We start from the raw sequence: 18,421 nt of genomic DNA, 5'->3' as shown, positions 1-18,421 counted from the left end.
CAGCCAAAAATGAGCCCAGGTCTATACGAAATCGCAAATTGATTAGAGTAATTGAGGTTAAAATGTACTTTTCTGAGCACTCCTTGTTTTTTTGAGTTTTTCTAAATTCACAATTGACTTTCAATTTTGAATTGATTTTCATGGGGAAAAGATCTGATTCACCAAAAAATGACATTCTTAAAATGAGTATGTTGCATTACATAAAAAAACACTCTAATCAGTATAGAAAGTACTAAAATGTGTTTTTTAAATATCTTTATCCGTCATTCATCCGATTAATCGGGAGCAGAAATATTTTAACGTTAACGAGATTTCCTTACTGACTTTTGTTTTCCTTAAACGTATATAATCAATGAACATCTACGCTAGCAAGCAAGCAGACAAAATTAGCCAAAGCTCACGTAATAATTCTGAATATACATATTTATCGCACTATTTTTTTTTACCTGTCGAGCTTGAATTCAGTTGACGTTCGCGACGCTGATAAAAATGGCAGTTAAAATGGAAATCTGTTTTGAAAGAAGTTCTTTGATATTCACCATATTCACGCGCTGGGAAACAGCGGATGGATATACTATTGGATGAATCAACATTTCAGATGTTTTATTGCTCTAGAATCGATTCGAGGTATTTCAAATGGTGACTTTATTTTTTGATTAGCATGAAATAGACTTATATTATAAACTTCCGAGTTAGAATCAAATTTGTTAGCAAAAAATGTGAATAACGCGCACTATTTCTCCTTCTGCTTTCTGCCTCCGCGCGGCTGCAAAAAAAAAAAAAAAAAACCCGCATTACGTACAGTAATAACAATGTAGTTTGTGTGAAATTTGTTATAATAGGTTTGTTTTGTGACGTTTGTTCTTGTTTATTTAACAGTAAAATGCAGTTTGTTTAAATATTAGAGACAAAGGGCGCCTTCCCGCCACAGTTAATTATTTTGTAAGTCAACGATAAGAAACGTCTTCATAATAATGTTATTTTTTCAGATAATCATCTAAACGTTTCTCATTATTTTCATTGTCATCATTATTATGATGAGACATTTTCTCAATATAATGTGATAAATAATTATGAGATTATAATTTATTTATTATGATTTACAGAAACATATGTTTTGCTCAACTGTAGCATAAACGGGTTTCAACCCTGTATGGCAAATGATCTTGAATCAAAAAATGTCTAAAGAGAATATTTTTTTAAACCATTAAACAGTTTAAGAATAAATCGTGAATCAACCGTTTTTTTATCTGATTCAAAAAATAAAATAAAATAAAGTAAATCTACGTCCATTGTATATATATTATGATACCATGGGAAATTAGGGTAAGGACTTCTGTAAACAATTTAATCACACAGCTCAAAAATATTTTCATATTCAAACACTGCAAAAATTGACATATAAACAAAGAAACGCCCATTGATGTGTAAAAAAAATGTCACAAGAGTCCTGTGTCTTTTTTTTCTGCTACCATAAATTCCCCATATGATAATATAAAGAAAAACTAGTATGACTGATAAATGAATATTTTTGTCAGTATTTTGCAATTAATTGAATGGAATTATTTTTGTATTAATTTGAAAACTGTGGTAGAGACTTTTATTTTGTCTCGTCCGGTGACGCTGCTGTAGGAGTCCTGACTGAGCCTCAACGCAAAGCTAATAATCCTAGAAATCAGAGGTGTGTGTTACACACATCCTCTCTCATTCTATCTCTCTTTTACACGCACAGGAGGATGAACAACCCCGTTATAGGAGATAAGCACTGCACTTAATGTCACTTTTTAAACTCTTTTTGTGTTTTCTGCTCGGCTAATGCGATGGTAACGTGGCTCACCGACACCGGGGGGATTTTCAGGAACTTTTTTCTCCTCGGGTACTCAGCTTTAATTATTTAGAGATGCCTTCAGTTAGCCTAAAATAGTCCCACAAAGGTATAATATTAAATGTACCGTCTTTTAAATGTAATTTTAAATGCGATTTATTCGGTTAAACTCGGTTTACTGTGAATAACGTATGTTAGAAATGCTACTTAGTGTGTAACTTAAGTAGTTGTGCAGATGTGATGTTATTATAAATATCACGTTTAATAGTTGTATTTTTCTCGGGTTTAAATGAGATTTACGTCTCGATCCACCGGTCGCATGTTTCCACCCACCCTCCGGTTGTGAACTTTCATTTTTGCTTTTTGTGAATGTGTAGTATTAGTCAATAGTAGGAAGGAAAGTGTGGTTGTTGTTGTGTTGGGATGCGGAAGGGCTGAGGGAAACATGTTCAGGCTCTGAAGTGAATGGCTCTGTGATCATCATGTCGTCTATGGAGGCTGTTTTCTCCTGGCAGTGGCTCTGCATGGTCACTCTCTTCCTGGCCTCGGTTGTCACTTTGATTATATACCTGGTGCTGTATTTTTCCAACGAACCTCCTGCTGGGAAAACAGCCCTCAGTCATGTGGATTCAGAGGAAGCTGATGGGATTTTATGTTGGGTGCTGTCTCTGAAAAGCTGGAAGAGTGAATGGAGAAGAGCCTGGTTTAGGGGCCTCAATGAGGAAGCTCGTAGATCACAGGTTGGTTTGCTATCTGTCTGTCTGTCTGTCCATTCGTCTGTCTGTCTGTCTGTCCATTCGTCTGTCTGTATGTCTATCTGTCTCTGTATGTCTGTCCATTTGTCTGTCTGTCTGTTCATCTATCTGTCTATCCGTCTATCTATCTGTCCGTCTATCTTTTCATCCCATCCATCCATCCAGTCTTTAAAATCGCACATGGGTTTTTCTGTGTCAACTCAACCAGAGATCCCTGGCTCAAATATTTGATTTTAAGATTTTTTTTCTTTAGAAAGACAAACATAAATAGTGATAAAAGCCAAAATATCAAATGTCACAGATGTATATTTACTGAGTAATCCAATATTTTGTAGAGTTAGGTCAAAGTTACAATTTTCACCTGAGATTTGGAGCCAAATTAGACGGGGGTAAAAATGACTTTAGAAAAATGGCAGCATCATTATTTTGTAGAGAGATTCTGAAACTTGTTTACAGAGATTGCTACATCTTTTAGTAAAATCTATCCATCTTTGTTGCATTAAATGGCAACGGTGACAGTTCAAAAACGCACTTGTGTTTTTTGCCTCAAGTTTGAATGCCTGTAGCTCAAGAAGTATTAAAGATATATTAATATCCTTTTAGATTATGATTCTTAACAAACTTTCCTGTTGGTGTTTCAATTTTAAAGGCCCTTTAAGGTTCAATCCTAGAGATATGGAGATCTTAAAGGGATAGTTGACCCATAAATGAGCCTGTGATGTTTATCTGCTGACCCCCAGGGCGTCCGAGATGTAGGTGTGTTTGTTTCTTCAGGAGAACACAAATGAAGATTTATAACTCAACCGTTGCTCGTATAATGCGTGTCAATGGGGTTTATTTCTATGAGAGTAAAAAACACACAGAGATACAAATCCATATTAAACCCTGCGGCTCGTGGAGACACATTGATGTCTTAAGACACGAAACGATTGCTTTCTGTGAGAAACACAACAGTATTTGTGTTATTTTACCTCATTGCAGACGAATCTCATCTAGTGTTCCCATCCCCTATTACTTCCGTCAAGTAAGGTCAAAAACCCGGCACGATTACAGGTTGAGCGGTCCATTGTCTGGTTTGAATGGGTCCAATGATAAGAGCTTACTGTACAACCGGAGCTGCACGGACATGGAGTGTAAAGACATCTTCACAAAATTATGAAAAATATCACTGTATTTGAAGGATACAACTTGAAGAAAAAGTTAATATTTGCACGTTTTCTTTTTAAAATACTTTGTCAGTGATTTGCTGCGTCAGACAATTGTATTTACCCTGCAATAAACAGGCACGCCCATGTTTCCATTAAAAATAGCCTAAACATCCTATATTCAAATTATGAATTTTATTTGATTTGAAGTGTTTAAAATTAACTAAATATTTTTAAAATAACATTTGGCCCGTGGAAATGAATGAATCTACTTTTTATATATATATATATATATATATATATATATATAAAATATAAATATCTGAGACTATTTTCAATTTTGTTAACTCAATTTTGTTTATATATATATATATATATATATATATATATATATATATATTTATTCTACAACATAAAACGATATTGAATGATTTCAGCAATGTAATGTGTAAGGCACAAATGGCATTTATAGTACGCATCCAATATTTGTCAATGTCTTGTATCTTTGACAGTGTTAAACCTGGTGTCACGTGGATGGGAATATGCATGCAAATGATATGCAGACGAGGTCATGCGTAGTAAAACTAGGCGTTGTAAGCTCTATATATGGTGATTTCGGGGAGGAGACGGGGTGGAGATGCACGTACGCACAATCTGCAGCTGGCTGTGATTTATAAAGGGATTTTTGCGCAGGTTCTGGCGTACTCATGCTTTTATAAATCTGATTGTTTTTTTGGGTCGTGGGCAAAATCTATCTTTTGTGCGTACGTACACTTTTAGGATGAAATCTATGGAAAGTTTTATAAATGAGGCCCCTGGTGTCTATAAAAGCTTTTCTTTGACTAACAAGGGAGTTTTCCGCTCTGAAACTTACAGGATATTCTTATATTTTCCACAACCTTTTATATATTAAAGGCTCAAGGCAAAGTTGATTTCTCAATTCATCACCCCTTTAACAAAGTCAAACATTTGAGCCGAGGAAGTGTCAGAAAGTGGGTTGATTTGACACTAATTTCCCACATGATTTCCTAAAAAGTTGGTTTTGTGGTCTTTTTTTGCTTATTGTATTAATTTGGTGCTTTATTCCTCTTATTAGAGTGGGATTCAGCTGACCTTTGAAGAAGATGGTGTCCAGTCATCAGAACTGGCTTTGGACCACATTTCAAGCTTTACAAAAGCACCCGGTCAAAAGGTAAGGGCAGGCGTTGAATGTTTATACACACTAACCCATATTTGTGGACTTTATTTAGGTTTACATGTGTTGAATCAAAATAGGGATATGAGTATGATATTAGACTTCTCCTTTTGACATTCACCCTGATTCAGAAAAATTATTAGCAGTGTTATGACTGTTTAAGGTCACCTAGTCTTAGTCATAGTTGGTTTCTTTTTGCAGAATGTCCTGTGTCAGGTGGTTGGAAATAAGCTGCAGTTTTCTCTCTGTGCTTCACCGAGCTCAGCGTCTTCAGAAACACCCCTGAGATACAGTGTGAAAATATCTCCACTTCGTCTGCAGGTAAAAACCAGTGTTAATTCTGCTTTGTAAAGTCACTTGAGGACGGTTGAGTAAACATCAGTCTTGTCAAACAAGACAGTCATTCTTTGAATGCTCCCAGAAATATTGGTATTTGGTTTGGAGGAAGAACCAGTTTTCCCTGAAAACATTCCCTGGAGTAGACAAGCGTCTCATTCTGTGTGATTCTAGGAAAGCTTGTCACGTGTGTTGTCATCAAAGTAAATAGTTATTTTAATCACATGGGCATAAATCAACACAGTTTGACTTTTATATGGAAATTAAATCTAAAGTAAAGCTAGTAACAAAGAAATGTTATGACGTAAAATAAATAATAAATATTTCAGGTTCTGTTCGGTTTCTAAGTTACAGATCAAATGAGTACATTCGTGAACCGGTTTGGATAAAAGGTCAGATGTTCTCCCATTTTCACTTGGATATACCAGATAATATGTAGAATTAAAGTAATGCACAATAAATACTTTTCTCCAACTGTTATGTTTTATATACTGTTATTGTATTTTATAAATTTGGAAATTCATTTTTAATAGTTTTTTTAAATGTTCAGATTTCGTTTGTCATTTTTAATAATTTCTTTATAGCTTTAAATTTTATTTCAGTTTTAGTGATTTTAGTACATAATTTATGTGCAGAGTAAAGATTTCTTATGTTCATTTACACTTTTCTTACTTAGTATTTTTGTCTTGTTTCTAGTCAAAATATCTAAAAATTCTTGTCTTCTTTTGGGGACAAATAACTCAAATGAAAAGAGTTTTTGCTTAAAATAAGATAAATAATCTGCCAATGGGGTACGGTAAATAATCTTGTTTTCTGTTTGAATTAAGATTATTTTTCTCACCCCATTGGCAGATTATTTATCTTATTTTAAGCAAAAACTCTCTTCATTTTGAGTTATTGTTTCCTAAATCAGACAATTACTTTTGCTTGTCTAGTAAATACTTCTTGTTTTAAGAATTTTTAGGACTAGAAACAAGAAAAAAATACTAAGAGAACCATTTTTTGCAGTGTAAGCTTGTCATCTAATATTTATCTTTCATTTCAGCTTCATTTAAATGACTGAAAATGATTTTTAACAGTTTTAGTTAACCCTTACTTATAAGACGCATATGGAATGAGTAATAAACACATTTGCCCCTGAATAAGACGTGAGAGATTCATGCACGCTTTTGATTTATAGGGCGTGACTCAGTCTGCCGTTTTATTCGCCACGGGAATCAGATTAAGTGCCTCATCGCAAGCTCTGGCTCAGTGTCCTCCCTTTATTTTAATCACTGTTAATATGTGTCTGCCTCAGGAAAAGAGCACGTGCACTTGCACTAGTACATCCAATTATTCATGGAAACGCTTGTACCTCTTGAACAGAGAGCTATTTTAATATTGCACCACTAATACCAGTAAAAAAATTAGATCACCATCCTCTGCAGTAGTTGACAATGCATTGTGTTTAAGACCTCTCACCGGCTTTGCTCAATTGAATTACAGCTATTTTTAAACCAATAAGTTACTCACGACTCATTGTCATGCTAATCTCGTTTTAGCCTTAAGTGCAGTGGCTAAATGCATTTAACCTGTTGTTAAAGGTATAGTTCACCCTGTCATTAATTACTCTACCTCATGTCGTTCCAAACACGTAATACTTTCGTTCATCTTCAGAACTCAAATTAATTTCTCTCTCCACTCACAGTCTACGCAACTACCACTTTGACGCTTTGAAAAGTGCATTAAGAGATCGTATAACTAATCCATACGAATTGAGAGATTTAGTCTTAATTTTCAAGAGACTTGATCGCTTTAAATGAACAGATTGAATTAGGATTTTATTGAACTTCTGCAAGAACCTATGAGGTTCATTCTTCATGTTACGCACTGCACAGAAGTCACCAACTTTCTGCAGAGTCAACAGCTCCAGACCTCCAGACTTCTGTGGCCTTCAGATGAGCTCACGAACAGCGTAGATAGCTTCATGGAATGGGTTTCCATGACCGAGCAGCTCATCCAAGCCTTACATCACCAAGAGCAATGCAAAGCGTGGGATGCAGTGGAGTAAAGCAGCCACCACTGGACTCTAGAGCAGTGAGACGTGTTCTCTGAGCGACCAATCACGCTTCAGTCTGACAATCCCATGGACGAGTCTGGCTTTGGCGTATGCCTAGAGAACGGGACTTGCCTGACTGCAATGTGCCAAGTGTAAAGTTTAGTGGAAGGGGGATTATGTGGTGGGGTTGTTTTTCAGGGGTTAGGCTTGGTCCCTTAACTAAAAGGAACTCTTAACGCTTCACCAAGACATTTATGGACAATTTCATGCCCCCAACTTTGTGGGATCAGTTTGTGGACGGCCCCTTCCTGTCCCAGCATGACTGCGCTCCAGAGCACAAAGCGTCGGTCCATAAAGACATGGATGAGGAGTTTGGTGTGGAGGAACTGGACTGGCCTGCACAGAGTCCTGAGCTCAACCCGATAGAACAGCTTTGGGATGAATTAGAGCGGAGACTGAGAGCCAGGCCTTCTCGTCCAACATCAGTGCCTGACCTCACAAATGAGCTTCTAGAAGAATGGGCAAAAATCCCCATAAACACACTCCTAAACCTTGAGGAAAGCCTTCCCAGAAGAGCTGGAGCTGTTAGAGAGGGTGGGCCGACTCCATATTACACCCTACCGATTAACAATGGGATGGCATTACAGTTCATGTGCATGTAAAGACAGAAGTCACAACACTTTTGGGCATATAGTGTATATCTCCAGAATCCACCCCAAATCTATGGTGTTCTGTTGTTGTTCAAATGTCAAATGTACTTGAGGTATTCTGGCCTTTCTAGGAGCTATTACGTTTATTTTCTGTTTGTCATTTCAGCCTCTTTTTGGAGGAATCCATATGGCTGTTGCATATTTTCTGGCTGTTTCCCCTGCTGGTCAAGGCCGGTTACTGGAAAGCTCCCCGCTCTTGTTAGAATGGCTTTGTAGGCTGAATAGCAGTGTATTTAGGGCTTTTGTTTCTGTTCTAGAGGTCATTGCACCCTAGAGCCCACAACCAAATACAAGGTTGTGGAATAACACTTTTATTGTAACTCCATGTGGTCCCACTCTTGGCAGGGTTACAAGAACTAAGCGAATATCTTTTCAGGCTAAGATTGAAGTTTGATCGATTGAAGCAATTCCTGATTATATAAATCTCTGAGCTAGTAACTGGTTAGCATTTGCTACCTCTTCAGACTATTGTTCCATGTGATTTAGGAATGAAATTGATAGCATTGGAAAGGAATTTGGCGTCCTGTCATTTTTTTCCTCCTCGTTTCACTCGAGTTCAGTCTCCAGAAATGTAAAGCAGTCGTGCTTGGACATGACAGCCCATTCCTCCATGTGCGGTAGGCCCTGCGGCTCAATGAGCTGTTGTGAATACGAGAATGCTCTGGACCCTTTGTTTATTGTGAGTTTGAAGTAGGCAGTGTTATGTTGTTCTGTTGTAGGTCGCTGTATTTTTCTGCCTTGCTGATTTGAAGCAGCAGCATTTATTGTTTCATTTATATCTGATATTAGGTCAGCATAGAGCTGTCGTTTAGTCCAGTTAGTTTTTCAAGCAGCATTTTTCTGAAATCGCTAATCGAAATAAGCCCTATTCGGACGATAATTGTTTTTCACGTGGATGTCTGTAAAAATAAATGTGCACCTCAGTGATAAACTTATTCCGATATTCCCAGTAGAGGAGTGAGTTTTGTGATCGGGAACGCTGCTCATGTGCTCAATAACATGATTGCATGCTGTAAATATAATGCCATATGCTTGGTATAAAGGTGGGCGTACACTGTGCGAATTCGGACACTCGGGAGGTCGTGAGATATTGCAGACGTTACGAGTCATTTAATTTGATCATCGCTTCAAATCAGCTGGTACACGGCACGACTGTTTGCACCGCGAGCCGGCCGCGATCACACAAGCTTTCGCGTTAAACACAGACACCGGAGCTTTCAATGTTGCTGATATAGCTTCAGATACAAAAAATAAAGAAAAAATGTGTGCAAATGATTTGTTGAAAATCAGAGAACAGTAGCCATTCCTTTCAACCGAAACAACCAGAGGGAGAGGGAAGGGTGCGCGTGAGAGAGAGAGAGAAAGTGTGTGTGTGTGTGTGTGTGTGTGTGTGTGTGTGTGTGTGTGTGTGTGTGTGTGTGTGTGTGTGTGTGTGTGTGTGTGTGTGTGTGTGTGTGTGTGTGTGTGTGTGTGAATGCTGTATGTTTGCAGCCACCGAGCTAATAATACTCATAGATTGAGCCTATGTGACGTGCTTGTGCATGATTTGGCAATGTGGGACAGTCATATGCTGGTAAAAATTGGGCCGACTCCCCAAACTTTTTAGACATGTTTAAAAATTATCGTAAGGTCGGGAGGGGCTCTTAAAGGGGGGGTGAGACACTCTGTTTCAGTCAATCTCACGTCAATCTTGAGTACCTATAGAATTGAATTGCATCCTTCATATCTTCGAAAAGTCTTTAGTTTTATTATATTTATAAAAGAAATATGGGCTGTACCGAGTCTTTCCGGAAAAAACCGAGCGCCTGGAGGCGTATCGTGTGGGCGGAGCTAAAGAATGACGAGCGCAAAGCGGTGACGTCCTCAAGTGTGGAGAAGAAAACGCTACCCTAATGAACCATGGCATCAGATTAAACTAATACAGATCTGATCCAGAATCATTCGGAGGCAGAAATAAACTGAACAGGAGAAACAGCAGCAGCAGGACGTCCGTCTCTGTGGTGTGGACTGTATTAAGTGGCCTGTCAACATTTGTGTGTCTTTACTCGTAGTTTATGAGGACATGATTCGGTTTATGGACTATTGTATGCGACTAAACCTTAGCAGTAGCAAGCAGAACGGTTTTGCACGTCAGACTAGTGTAACGTTATACAGAGAACAGCAGTGGAGTCTGTTAGCGCATCTGAATGACGAAGCACGCGATCGTGTCGTTTACTGACGTTTACTCACGCGACGATAGCCGACAGCACAGACATCTGAAGCAGTTTAACTCACCGGCTGCTTCCAAAGCAGGACCGAACCTTTATCGCTGGGACCGCTCCATCAAAAACACACTTCTTTGGTATGATTTGGTGAAGTTCTGACAGCAGTGAACGGTGGAGATCCACTTTGCGACGCGACTGAAGCGATGTTGTGAAGCTTCCCGTCATTTCTGCGTTCAAATCGGTTCAGATGCAGCGCTGCCTTCCCAGAATGCTGTGCTGAAGCGTTGAAGTCGCTCGACGTCACCCATAGGAATAAAGTGGAGCGCGGCCCCTGGATCGACTGGATCTGCAGCTGAGAGTGTGTATGGGTGTGCGTTTCCTCTCTCGCTCTAGTCACGCACGCGCACCCTACCGGGAGAAGAGCCCGTACGGCCCACACAAGGACCTTCCGCTCTATTAACGTCAAGCCGACCCATACTCGAAAAAAACTCTGAAACTTGTGAGAAACCGGAAGGAGTATTTTTGACACAGAAATACTCCATCAAACGTCCAACATTAGTTTTTGAAACTTCGTCTATGTTTAGGATGGGAATCCAAGTCTTTAACAGTGGAAAAAGCTCAGAGTGCAGGAAACAGCGTTTCACCGCCCCTTTAATGTGCTCGGCTTGTCTCGTATTTCCTCTCACACGGTGCAAGCCGCGACCATACGAGCATCCACGATGTCCACGCGATTTCTCCCGAGAAAAAAAAAATAGTCTGCGAGTTCGTACGACAGCAACAATCGCACCGAGTACGCCCGCCTTAAGAAGAATAAATGCATATTTAATTTAATAATAGGAAAATAAAATCCTAATTATTATTTAATTATTTAAATCAGTTTAAAATAGGAAAATAATATAAATGCACATTATAGTTAAAATGGTTTTCTGTCTTGTATTTTATCTCAAAATAAAATATGTCATTTTACTCCACATGGATATGAGCAGAAATAAGTGGATACAGCCTCTTATTCACATGAGGTGATCATAATGTTGTGGTTATTTTAACATATATAATCGCTTCCATAATAACAGCCCCTTTCAAATGTTTACGTGCTTTTATTTGTTGAGCGGTGATGAAATGCATTGCTCTTGTAAATTCTTGCCAACATTTCAGTAATAAAAGTCTAGATCTTTAAAATGCATCCAAATTACAGCGAAGCGCAACCATACGGTGCTCTGCAGGGGTCAAAAAGGATATAAACAGTGAATTTTAAAGTGATATAACCTTAAAAACTCAGAGATTCATACTGTAATTAAATCACCACACAATTTTGTGTTTGTCTAACTATTGTTAGAATAGAGATTCACAGGGTTGCCAACTTTTAAGTTTAGGTTGGAGTGAGATTTTTTGAGGGCCGGGGGGGGGGGGGGGGGTAATGCCTTTGATCTTGATTCAGTATCAGTTTATATCTAGTATATATACTGTACATAATAATATGTTTGTTTTGGCACTAGTTTAAACATTTCTTGGGTCAAATTATATGTGCCATTCCTTAATATTCACTTGTGACTGCTTATATAAGTATCATTATTCATTAAAAAGATTAGGATGCAAGTTATTTAAGTTTTGAAATTTCACATTTAAAGAAATCTAGTGTTTGATCATCATATCTAAATATTTATTAGAATGCAAAGACTGCTATATATTTTTGAGCAACTAGATTAGATACATGTATATTTATTAAAGAGCCATAAGGCACCTAATGGCATTACAAATAAACATTAATATTTTTTAGCCACAAAATGACTCTAATTTGCCTCTTTGAATTGGAATTCTCTATTTTAATATTAATTACTACACTAATTGTAATATAAATTTTAGAAGAAATACAAATATTAGAAGAAAAATATTTTAAGTGGTCATTTATTGACAATAATTGTTGCACAAATAGTATTTAGTACCAAAAGATCTCCTCAAAATATTCAATAAATATAATTTAATGAGTATGAGTGTGACCTATTAGTAAGGAATACCTGAGGGCTAAATACAAGAATAACATTAATGTTAACAATGTTGAATCTCTATCACTCTCCATAATACAACGATCCTGTAAATATGGCTGACTAAATAATCAATAAACACTAACACTATGCTGTACTGTTTACCAAAACTTGCAGCAAACATCTATATGGTGAAACTGTTGTGTATCCGCTTAAGCCATTTAAATTCATTGGCACAGCGCTAGAAGTATTGAGCGCTCATGGGCCACGTGACCAGCGCGCGCCGCAGGGAGACGAGAGCATGCAACTCCGCTTTTCAACGCCTCTGGCTTTAACATTATGCCACATTAGCGCCAAAACGCTATTTATTGTTTGAATTTCATTAAAACACATTTAAAAAAATTAAAGCTTTTAGCTTTGTTTGATATCAAAAGCAGGTTTGGCAATTTGGCGTGAGATTGAGTTGGGCGGAGTGAGAGCGTGAGACAGAGCCTGAAAGCGTGAGTATCACGCCAGATGCGTGAGAGTTGGCAACCCTGGATTCAAACGGTTATGAATCTGCATATTGATTCACCAATGTCTCGTGATTTCAGCAGTTTGACACGCGATCCGAATCATAAATCAATACGCGGATTCATAACCGTTCTAATCTCTATTTGAGAACTGAAAACAAACCCAGAAGAGAAGCCAATGCTGAATAAAGTCGTAGTTTTTGTTATTTTTGGACCCAAATGTATTTCTGATGCTTCAAGAGACTCTAATTAACCCACTGATGTCTCATATGGACTACTTTGATGATGTTTTTATTCCCTTTCTGGACATGGACAGTATAGTGTGCATACACTTGCATACGCTCTCGGACTAAATATAAAATATCTTAAACTGTGTGTGAAGATGAACGGAGGTCTTACGGGTGTGGAGCGACATTAGGGAGAGGAGTTAATGACAGACATTTCATTATTGGGTGAACTAACCCTTATTAAGAGATGAGCGACGACCCTTTTGGATCATGAGCTGACCGATTTTTCCCGTCTTTAAACTAGCTAAAATGGACTCGCCCTAAGAGCACCAGTACCGTGAGCTTCAGACCATACACTTAGATCGTTAAAATAGGGCCCAGTGTCTCATGACTTTTCTCTAATCAACCCTTGTTCTGTGTCTGTGGTAAAAAGTAATGTGTGTGTGTGTGTGTGTGTGTGTTGTTGCCACAGCTGGCCCTACAGATGAAAGAGGTGAATGGGCAGGTGGAGATTTCCTGGAGGGTGCCTCACCTGGACTCGGTAGATTTGCAGCTGATGCCGAGTTTTGCACAGGTATATTCACTCATCAGACCATTCAAGACAAAAAAGATCATGATTAAGTATGATTCTCATTGCACAGTGTGTCTCAGTAGTTTTTAAGGGGTAACTTCCGCATGTTTTTTCAAAGAGTACATGTCATGACTGTGTGTGTGTGTGTGTGTGTGTGTGTGTGTGTGTGTGTGTGTGTGTGTGTGTGTTTTTCAGGGAGATTATGAGAGTCTAAGTGAAGCAGCTGTGCGTGACAAGCTCAGACAGGTCTTGAATGGAGCTCGCGCGTCTGTAACTCTAAGCAGCCGACATGCAGAGTCTGCAGAAGTCCAGGTACAACCCTGTGCAAATATCATTAAACGTTTATTGTATCAACATTAGCACTTAATCCTATTATGTATGTCTTAAAGGGACAGGTCATCCAAAAGTTTAAATTGTCATCATTTACTTGTTCCAAACCTGTATGAATGTCTGTCTTCTGCAGATGTTTTAAAGGGTCATAACACACACAGTTTGTGCCAGTCTGGTGTTAATCTTGAGTATCTGTAGAGTGGTGTTGATCCTTCATATCTCACAAGAGTCTTTAGTTTATCAGATTTATAAAAGACAGACACACTGAACCGATTCTTTCTAAAAACAGCCGAGCTCGTGGAGGAGTGCAGTGGGCGGAGCTTAAGACACACACACACACACACACACACTATACGTTGATGTTATTCACATTATATGCACTTAAGCCCCGTTCACACCACCAGCGACACGCAGCGACAAAGCGACATGATCCCATTCATTTCAATGGATCGCTGGCGACTTCCGGTGACACGAGCGACAGTGACCGTTTGCGACAGAATGTGGGCGTGTCAAGCGACATGAGACGCGATAAAAGTTCAGAAATGTCAACTTTATGCAAACGGGAAGCGATTTTCGCGAGCGACAACCAATAGGAGTGAAGTCAATGGAGTGCACGTGATCCGTCTGTTTTACTGCTGCTACTGCGGTGTCCGGAGGAGTTGTTGATATTATATGTCTCTGTGTAGCCTACATAAAGAGACACATTTGAAAAATGATGCATGGAAAAACGTGTCTGGGATTTTGGGGATATAAAGTAAGTTTTGACTATACTGCATGCAATATGGTCAACCTATTACAGTACAGTGTGTATGTATTCTAAACACTTGCTCTGTTCTGCAAAACACTAGTAATAAGCAACCCGTAGTGGGAACGCCCACTAGCGACATGAATCTCTGGCGCTGGCGACATGCAGTGACAAAATCGCTGGAGGTGTGAACGGGGCTTTACGCGCTAATTGCCAACAAAACACACACACTTGATCAGCTTTACTCACCGCCTGCGGTTTCCACTCATGACAGGGAACAAACACACACACACACACACTTGCAGAACTCCAGAAAAACAAACTGCATCCACTGTTTCCTTAAAGCTGGGTTATTTGGGAAGCTGAACAAGGTGATCTTTCCCACACACACACACACACACTTGCAGAACTCCAGAAACACAAACTGCATCCACTGTTCCCTTAAAGCTGGGTTATTTGGGAAGCTGAACAAGGTGATCTTTCCCTCTCTCTCTCTCTCTCTCTCTCTCTTACACACACACACACACACACACACACACACACACACACACACACACACACTTCTTTAGTGACATTGTTGATCTCGTGTCTAAAAACACAACACCAGCGTTGCCGAAGGCTCCCGTAACCCGAACTAAGCTCTCTGATGTGTGTGTGTGTGTGTGTGTGTGTGTGTGTGTGCTCATCTGGGAGAAGTGCCCATATAAGGAATTCCTCCCTTTATGATGTCACACAGGGCTTTACTCAAACAAAACCTTCAGAATCTTGTCTGAATCCTGAAGGAGTGTATTCTGTAAAATGCGGTAGCCAAACGCTTAATAGTTGACGAATTGACTTCCATAGTAGTTTTTTCCCATGCTATGTACGTCAATGGGGCTCATCAACCCATATTTCTCATGTTTGGAACAACTTGAGGGAGAGGATGACAGAATGTTACTTTTTGTGTGAACTATCCCTTTAAGGCCTTAAATATATGATCTGATAAATTTCATAATATTCAGGGAATTGCATAACTTTGCCATTTTCTCAGAATGGAGAGAAAAACACAGAAAAGGATGTTACTGTTGATGTTCTGAGTGATAATGTTTTATTTCCTTTGTCCTCTTCAACAGGAAGTAAGGAACAAGACCTTGCAGGTGACCTCACCCCCGAAGCCCCCGCGGGCGCACGAATGGAAACTATTAGTGAAGAACATCCGGGTCACATGCAAACAGGAGGATGGTGCTGCAGGTCAGAGAGCAAAAGAGGGCCCCACGCACACACACACACGCACACACACACATTAAAGGGATAGTTCACCGAAAAATTACAAATCTGTTATCATTTACTCAATCTGAAGTTGTTCCAAACCTATTTGAGTTTCTTTCTTCTGTTAAATACAAAAGAAGATATTTTAAAGTTTATGGATAACCAAATAGTTGATGGAAAAAATACAATTTAAGTCAATGTCATCAACTCTTTAGTTACCGATATTCTTCAAAATATCTTCTTTTGTGTTCAGCAGAAGAAAGAAACTCATCAGGTTTAATGCAGAATGCATGTCCTTTCAGTTTTCTTTAATATCCAAATATTTCTTTAATAGCCAAATAGTTTATGCAAATTTAAAATATTGTATATCAGGGCTGGACAGTGTGACCATCTCACTCGTGTGTTTTGGAGCAAGTGAGCGAATAAGAAATCCCTGCGGATCAGTTTTCTGAAATGTAAGATCATAAAGTCTTCAATACCTTAAATGCTATAACAAGCGTCTTAACGATCATTTTATATTTTGGGGATGGACAAAACAAATGCCGATTCTGCCTAATGTGATTATTAACACTGCAAAAAAAACTTTTCTTCCTCAGTATTTTTGTCTTGTTTCTAGTCCAAACATCTCAAAATTCTTAAAACAAGAAGTATTTACTAGACAAGCAAAAGTAATTGTCTTGTTTTGGGGGAAAATAACTCAAAATGAAGAGAGTTTTTGCTTAAAATAAGATAAATAATCTGCCAATGGGGTGAGAAAAATAATCTTAATTCACACAGAAAACAAGATTATTTACCGTACCCCATTGGCAGATTATTTATCTTATTTTAACCAAAAACTCTCTTAATTTTTAGTTATTTTTTCCCATAAATCAAGACTAATTTTTACCTGTCTAGTAAATGTTTATTTAATGTAAGAAGTTTTTGATATTTTGACTAGAAACAAGACAAAAATACTAATTAAGAAAAGTATTTTTTGCAGTGAATCTTCAAAACGCTCCGATTTCAATAAATAAATGTGAGTGCGTCACGTTTCAAAGCCTGAAGGTGGCGCTGCTGTGCGTTTCTACTGGCTCGACCAATCAATAACTCTCACACATTTACGCTATTGATCGCTTATGAGCTAATGCTGATCAGTTATGTTAAGCAATGGTTACTGTCCGGTGTTTATACTGTAATATATTGTGTACTGTAAGAACGCATATTTACCTCCTCGTTGAATTTGAATGAGCTTCTGCAATAATAAAGCACAGACAGTTCAAAATAAGAGTCCCGGTGTATTTCGGGCTTGTTTCTTAAATAAAAGTCACGCCGTGTGTCCAATTTCCACCCCGGTTATTATTTGGCTACACAAAATATATGTAATTTAATTGCCATTTATTTAAAGTTAAAGTATTGTAGCTTCTGTCTGGGACGCCCTGTCACAAGAAAGACTAAGAACATTATTTGACGCATATTATTAAATATATAGATTTTACTAGTATCAGTGTTATTATGGTTAACAAAAACTAAAACCATAAAAAATCTCTTTACTTGAAATAAATACATTTTAACAGTCATTAAATAGAAAATAATGGTAACGATAAGGTTCATTAGTTAACATAAACCAATAATGAACTGCACTTATAAAGCATTTATTTATCTTTGTCAATGTTAATTTCAACATTTACTAATGCGTTATTCAACGTTAGTTAATGCACTGTGAACAAACATGAACAGCTGGATTTATATTAACTAACGTTAACAAAGATTAACTAACGCTGAATAGAGGTGTTGTTCATGTTAACTAATACAACCTTATTGTAAAGTGTTACCGAAATTATTTTTATTTTTTATTTTCATATCATGGGAAGAAAAAAAAAACACTAAGTACAGGGGATTTTTCTTTTTTTGTAATTGCGATTACATTTTATTGAACAATTACAGAATTGAGACATCCGTAATTGTAATCTCGATTACAAATTCGATTAATTGTTCAGCCCTAGTCTGAACCAGGCATTACAAAGACTCACATTGTTGAAATCCCATACGTGTCGTTGTTTATTAGATGGGCCTCCTATACACCACAGACCTCAGCTAATGTTTTTATAATGCTTGGATCGAAGAAATAAAGCCGATCATTTGGATGCAATTTTGTTGTGGGCACAAAGTGCAGGCAACACTTCCCAAAAAGCACCGCCCACATGACTTCTTGAGTTAGCTGCCTGTGTTTCCCTCAATCAGGATGTCCCTTCTGTTCGGAAATCATTTTCGGAAGTGGTCTAATAGTCCCGCTGCTCTCCAGCCAAGTCACTATTACAGCCTAGCAAGCACTTAACCGAGACAACTGGCAGCTCATCTGTTTTATGCATAATTTATTTTGGCAAAGAGTGTTCTGTGCATTAGTCAGTCATTTACACTGAAAAAAGGCTCTTCTTTCTCAGTAATTTTGTCTTGTTTCTAGTCTAAATATCTAACAATTCCTAAATCAAGATGCATTTACTAGATCAGTAAAACGACACGATAGTTTTTCTTGTTTTGTTAAAAATGAAATCAAAATGAAGTTTTTGCTTAAAAAACAAACTGCAAAAAATAATCTTGTTTCTGATTAAAATGTTTCTT

General features: G+C 38.0%; 2 protein-coding genes across 4 annotated transcripts in view; one reads left to right on the top strand and one right to left on the bottom strand.

Annotated features, from left to right (window-relative positions):
- The window catches only part of LOC137061986 (inactive serine/threonine-protein kinase TEX14-like), a 35,405-nt gene extending 34,866 nt beyond the window's left edge, over positions 1-539 (bottom strand). The window contains exon 1 of one of the 3 annotated variants that reach the window (XM_067432727.1): positions 447-539. The gene's annotated coding sequence lies outside the window, so the exon portion shown is untranslated. The remainder of the gene's footprint in view (positions 1-446) is intronic. The other 2 variants (XM_067432726.1, XM_067432725.1) reach the window with 2 other exon arrangements.
- Positions 540-1,600: 1,061 nt separating this feature from the next.
- Positions 1,601-18,421, top strand: part of LOC137062774 (C2 domain-containing protein 2) — a 31,427-nt gene continuing 14,606 nt past the window's right edge. The window contains exons 1-6 of the mRNA XM_067433683.1: positions 1,601-2,565; positions 4,822-4,917; positions 5,122-5,241; positions 13,402-13,503; positions 13,696-13,812; positions 15,688-15,805. Of these exons, the coding sequence (XP_067289784.1) occupies positions 2,308-2,565; positions 4,822-4,917; positions 5,122-5,241; positions 13,402-13,503; positions 13,696-13,812; positions 15,688-15,805 (811 nt within the window). The 5' untranslated portion in view covers positions 1,601-2,307. The remainder of the gene's footprint in view (positions 2,566-4,821; positions 4,918-5,121; positions 5,242-13,401; positions 13,504-13,695; positions 13,813-15,687; positions 15,806-18,421) is intronic.

This window comes from Pseudorasbora parva, chromosome 23 (genome assembly GCF_024679245.1).
Source record: "Pseudorasbora parva isolate DD20220531a chromosome 23, ASM2467924v1, whole genome shotgun sequence".
NCBI classification, from domain to species: domain Eukaryota; kingdom Metazoa; phylum Chordata; class Actinopteri; order Cypriniformes; family Gobionidae; genus Pseudorasbora; species Pseudorasbora parva.
Note: the sequence above shows the minus strand (reverse complement) of the source record. Positions and strands in the feature narration are given on the sequence as shown.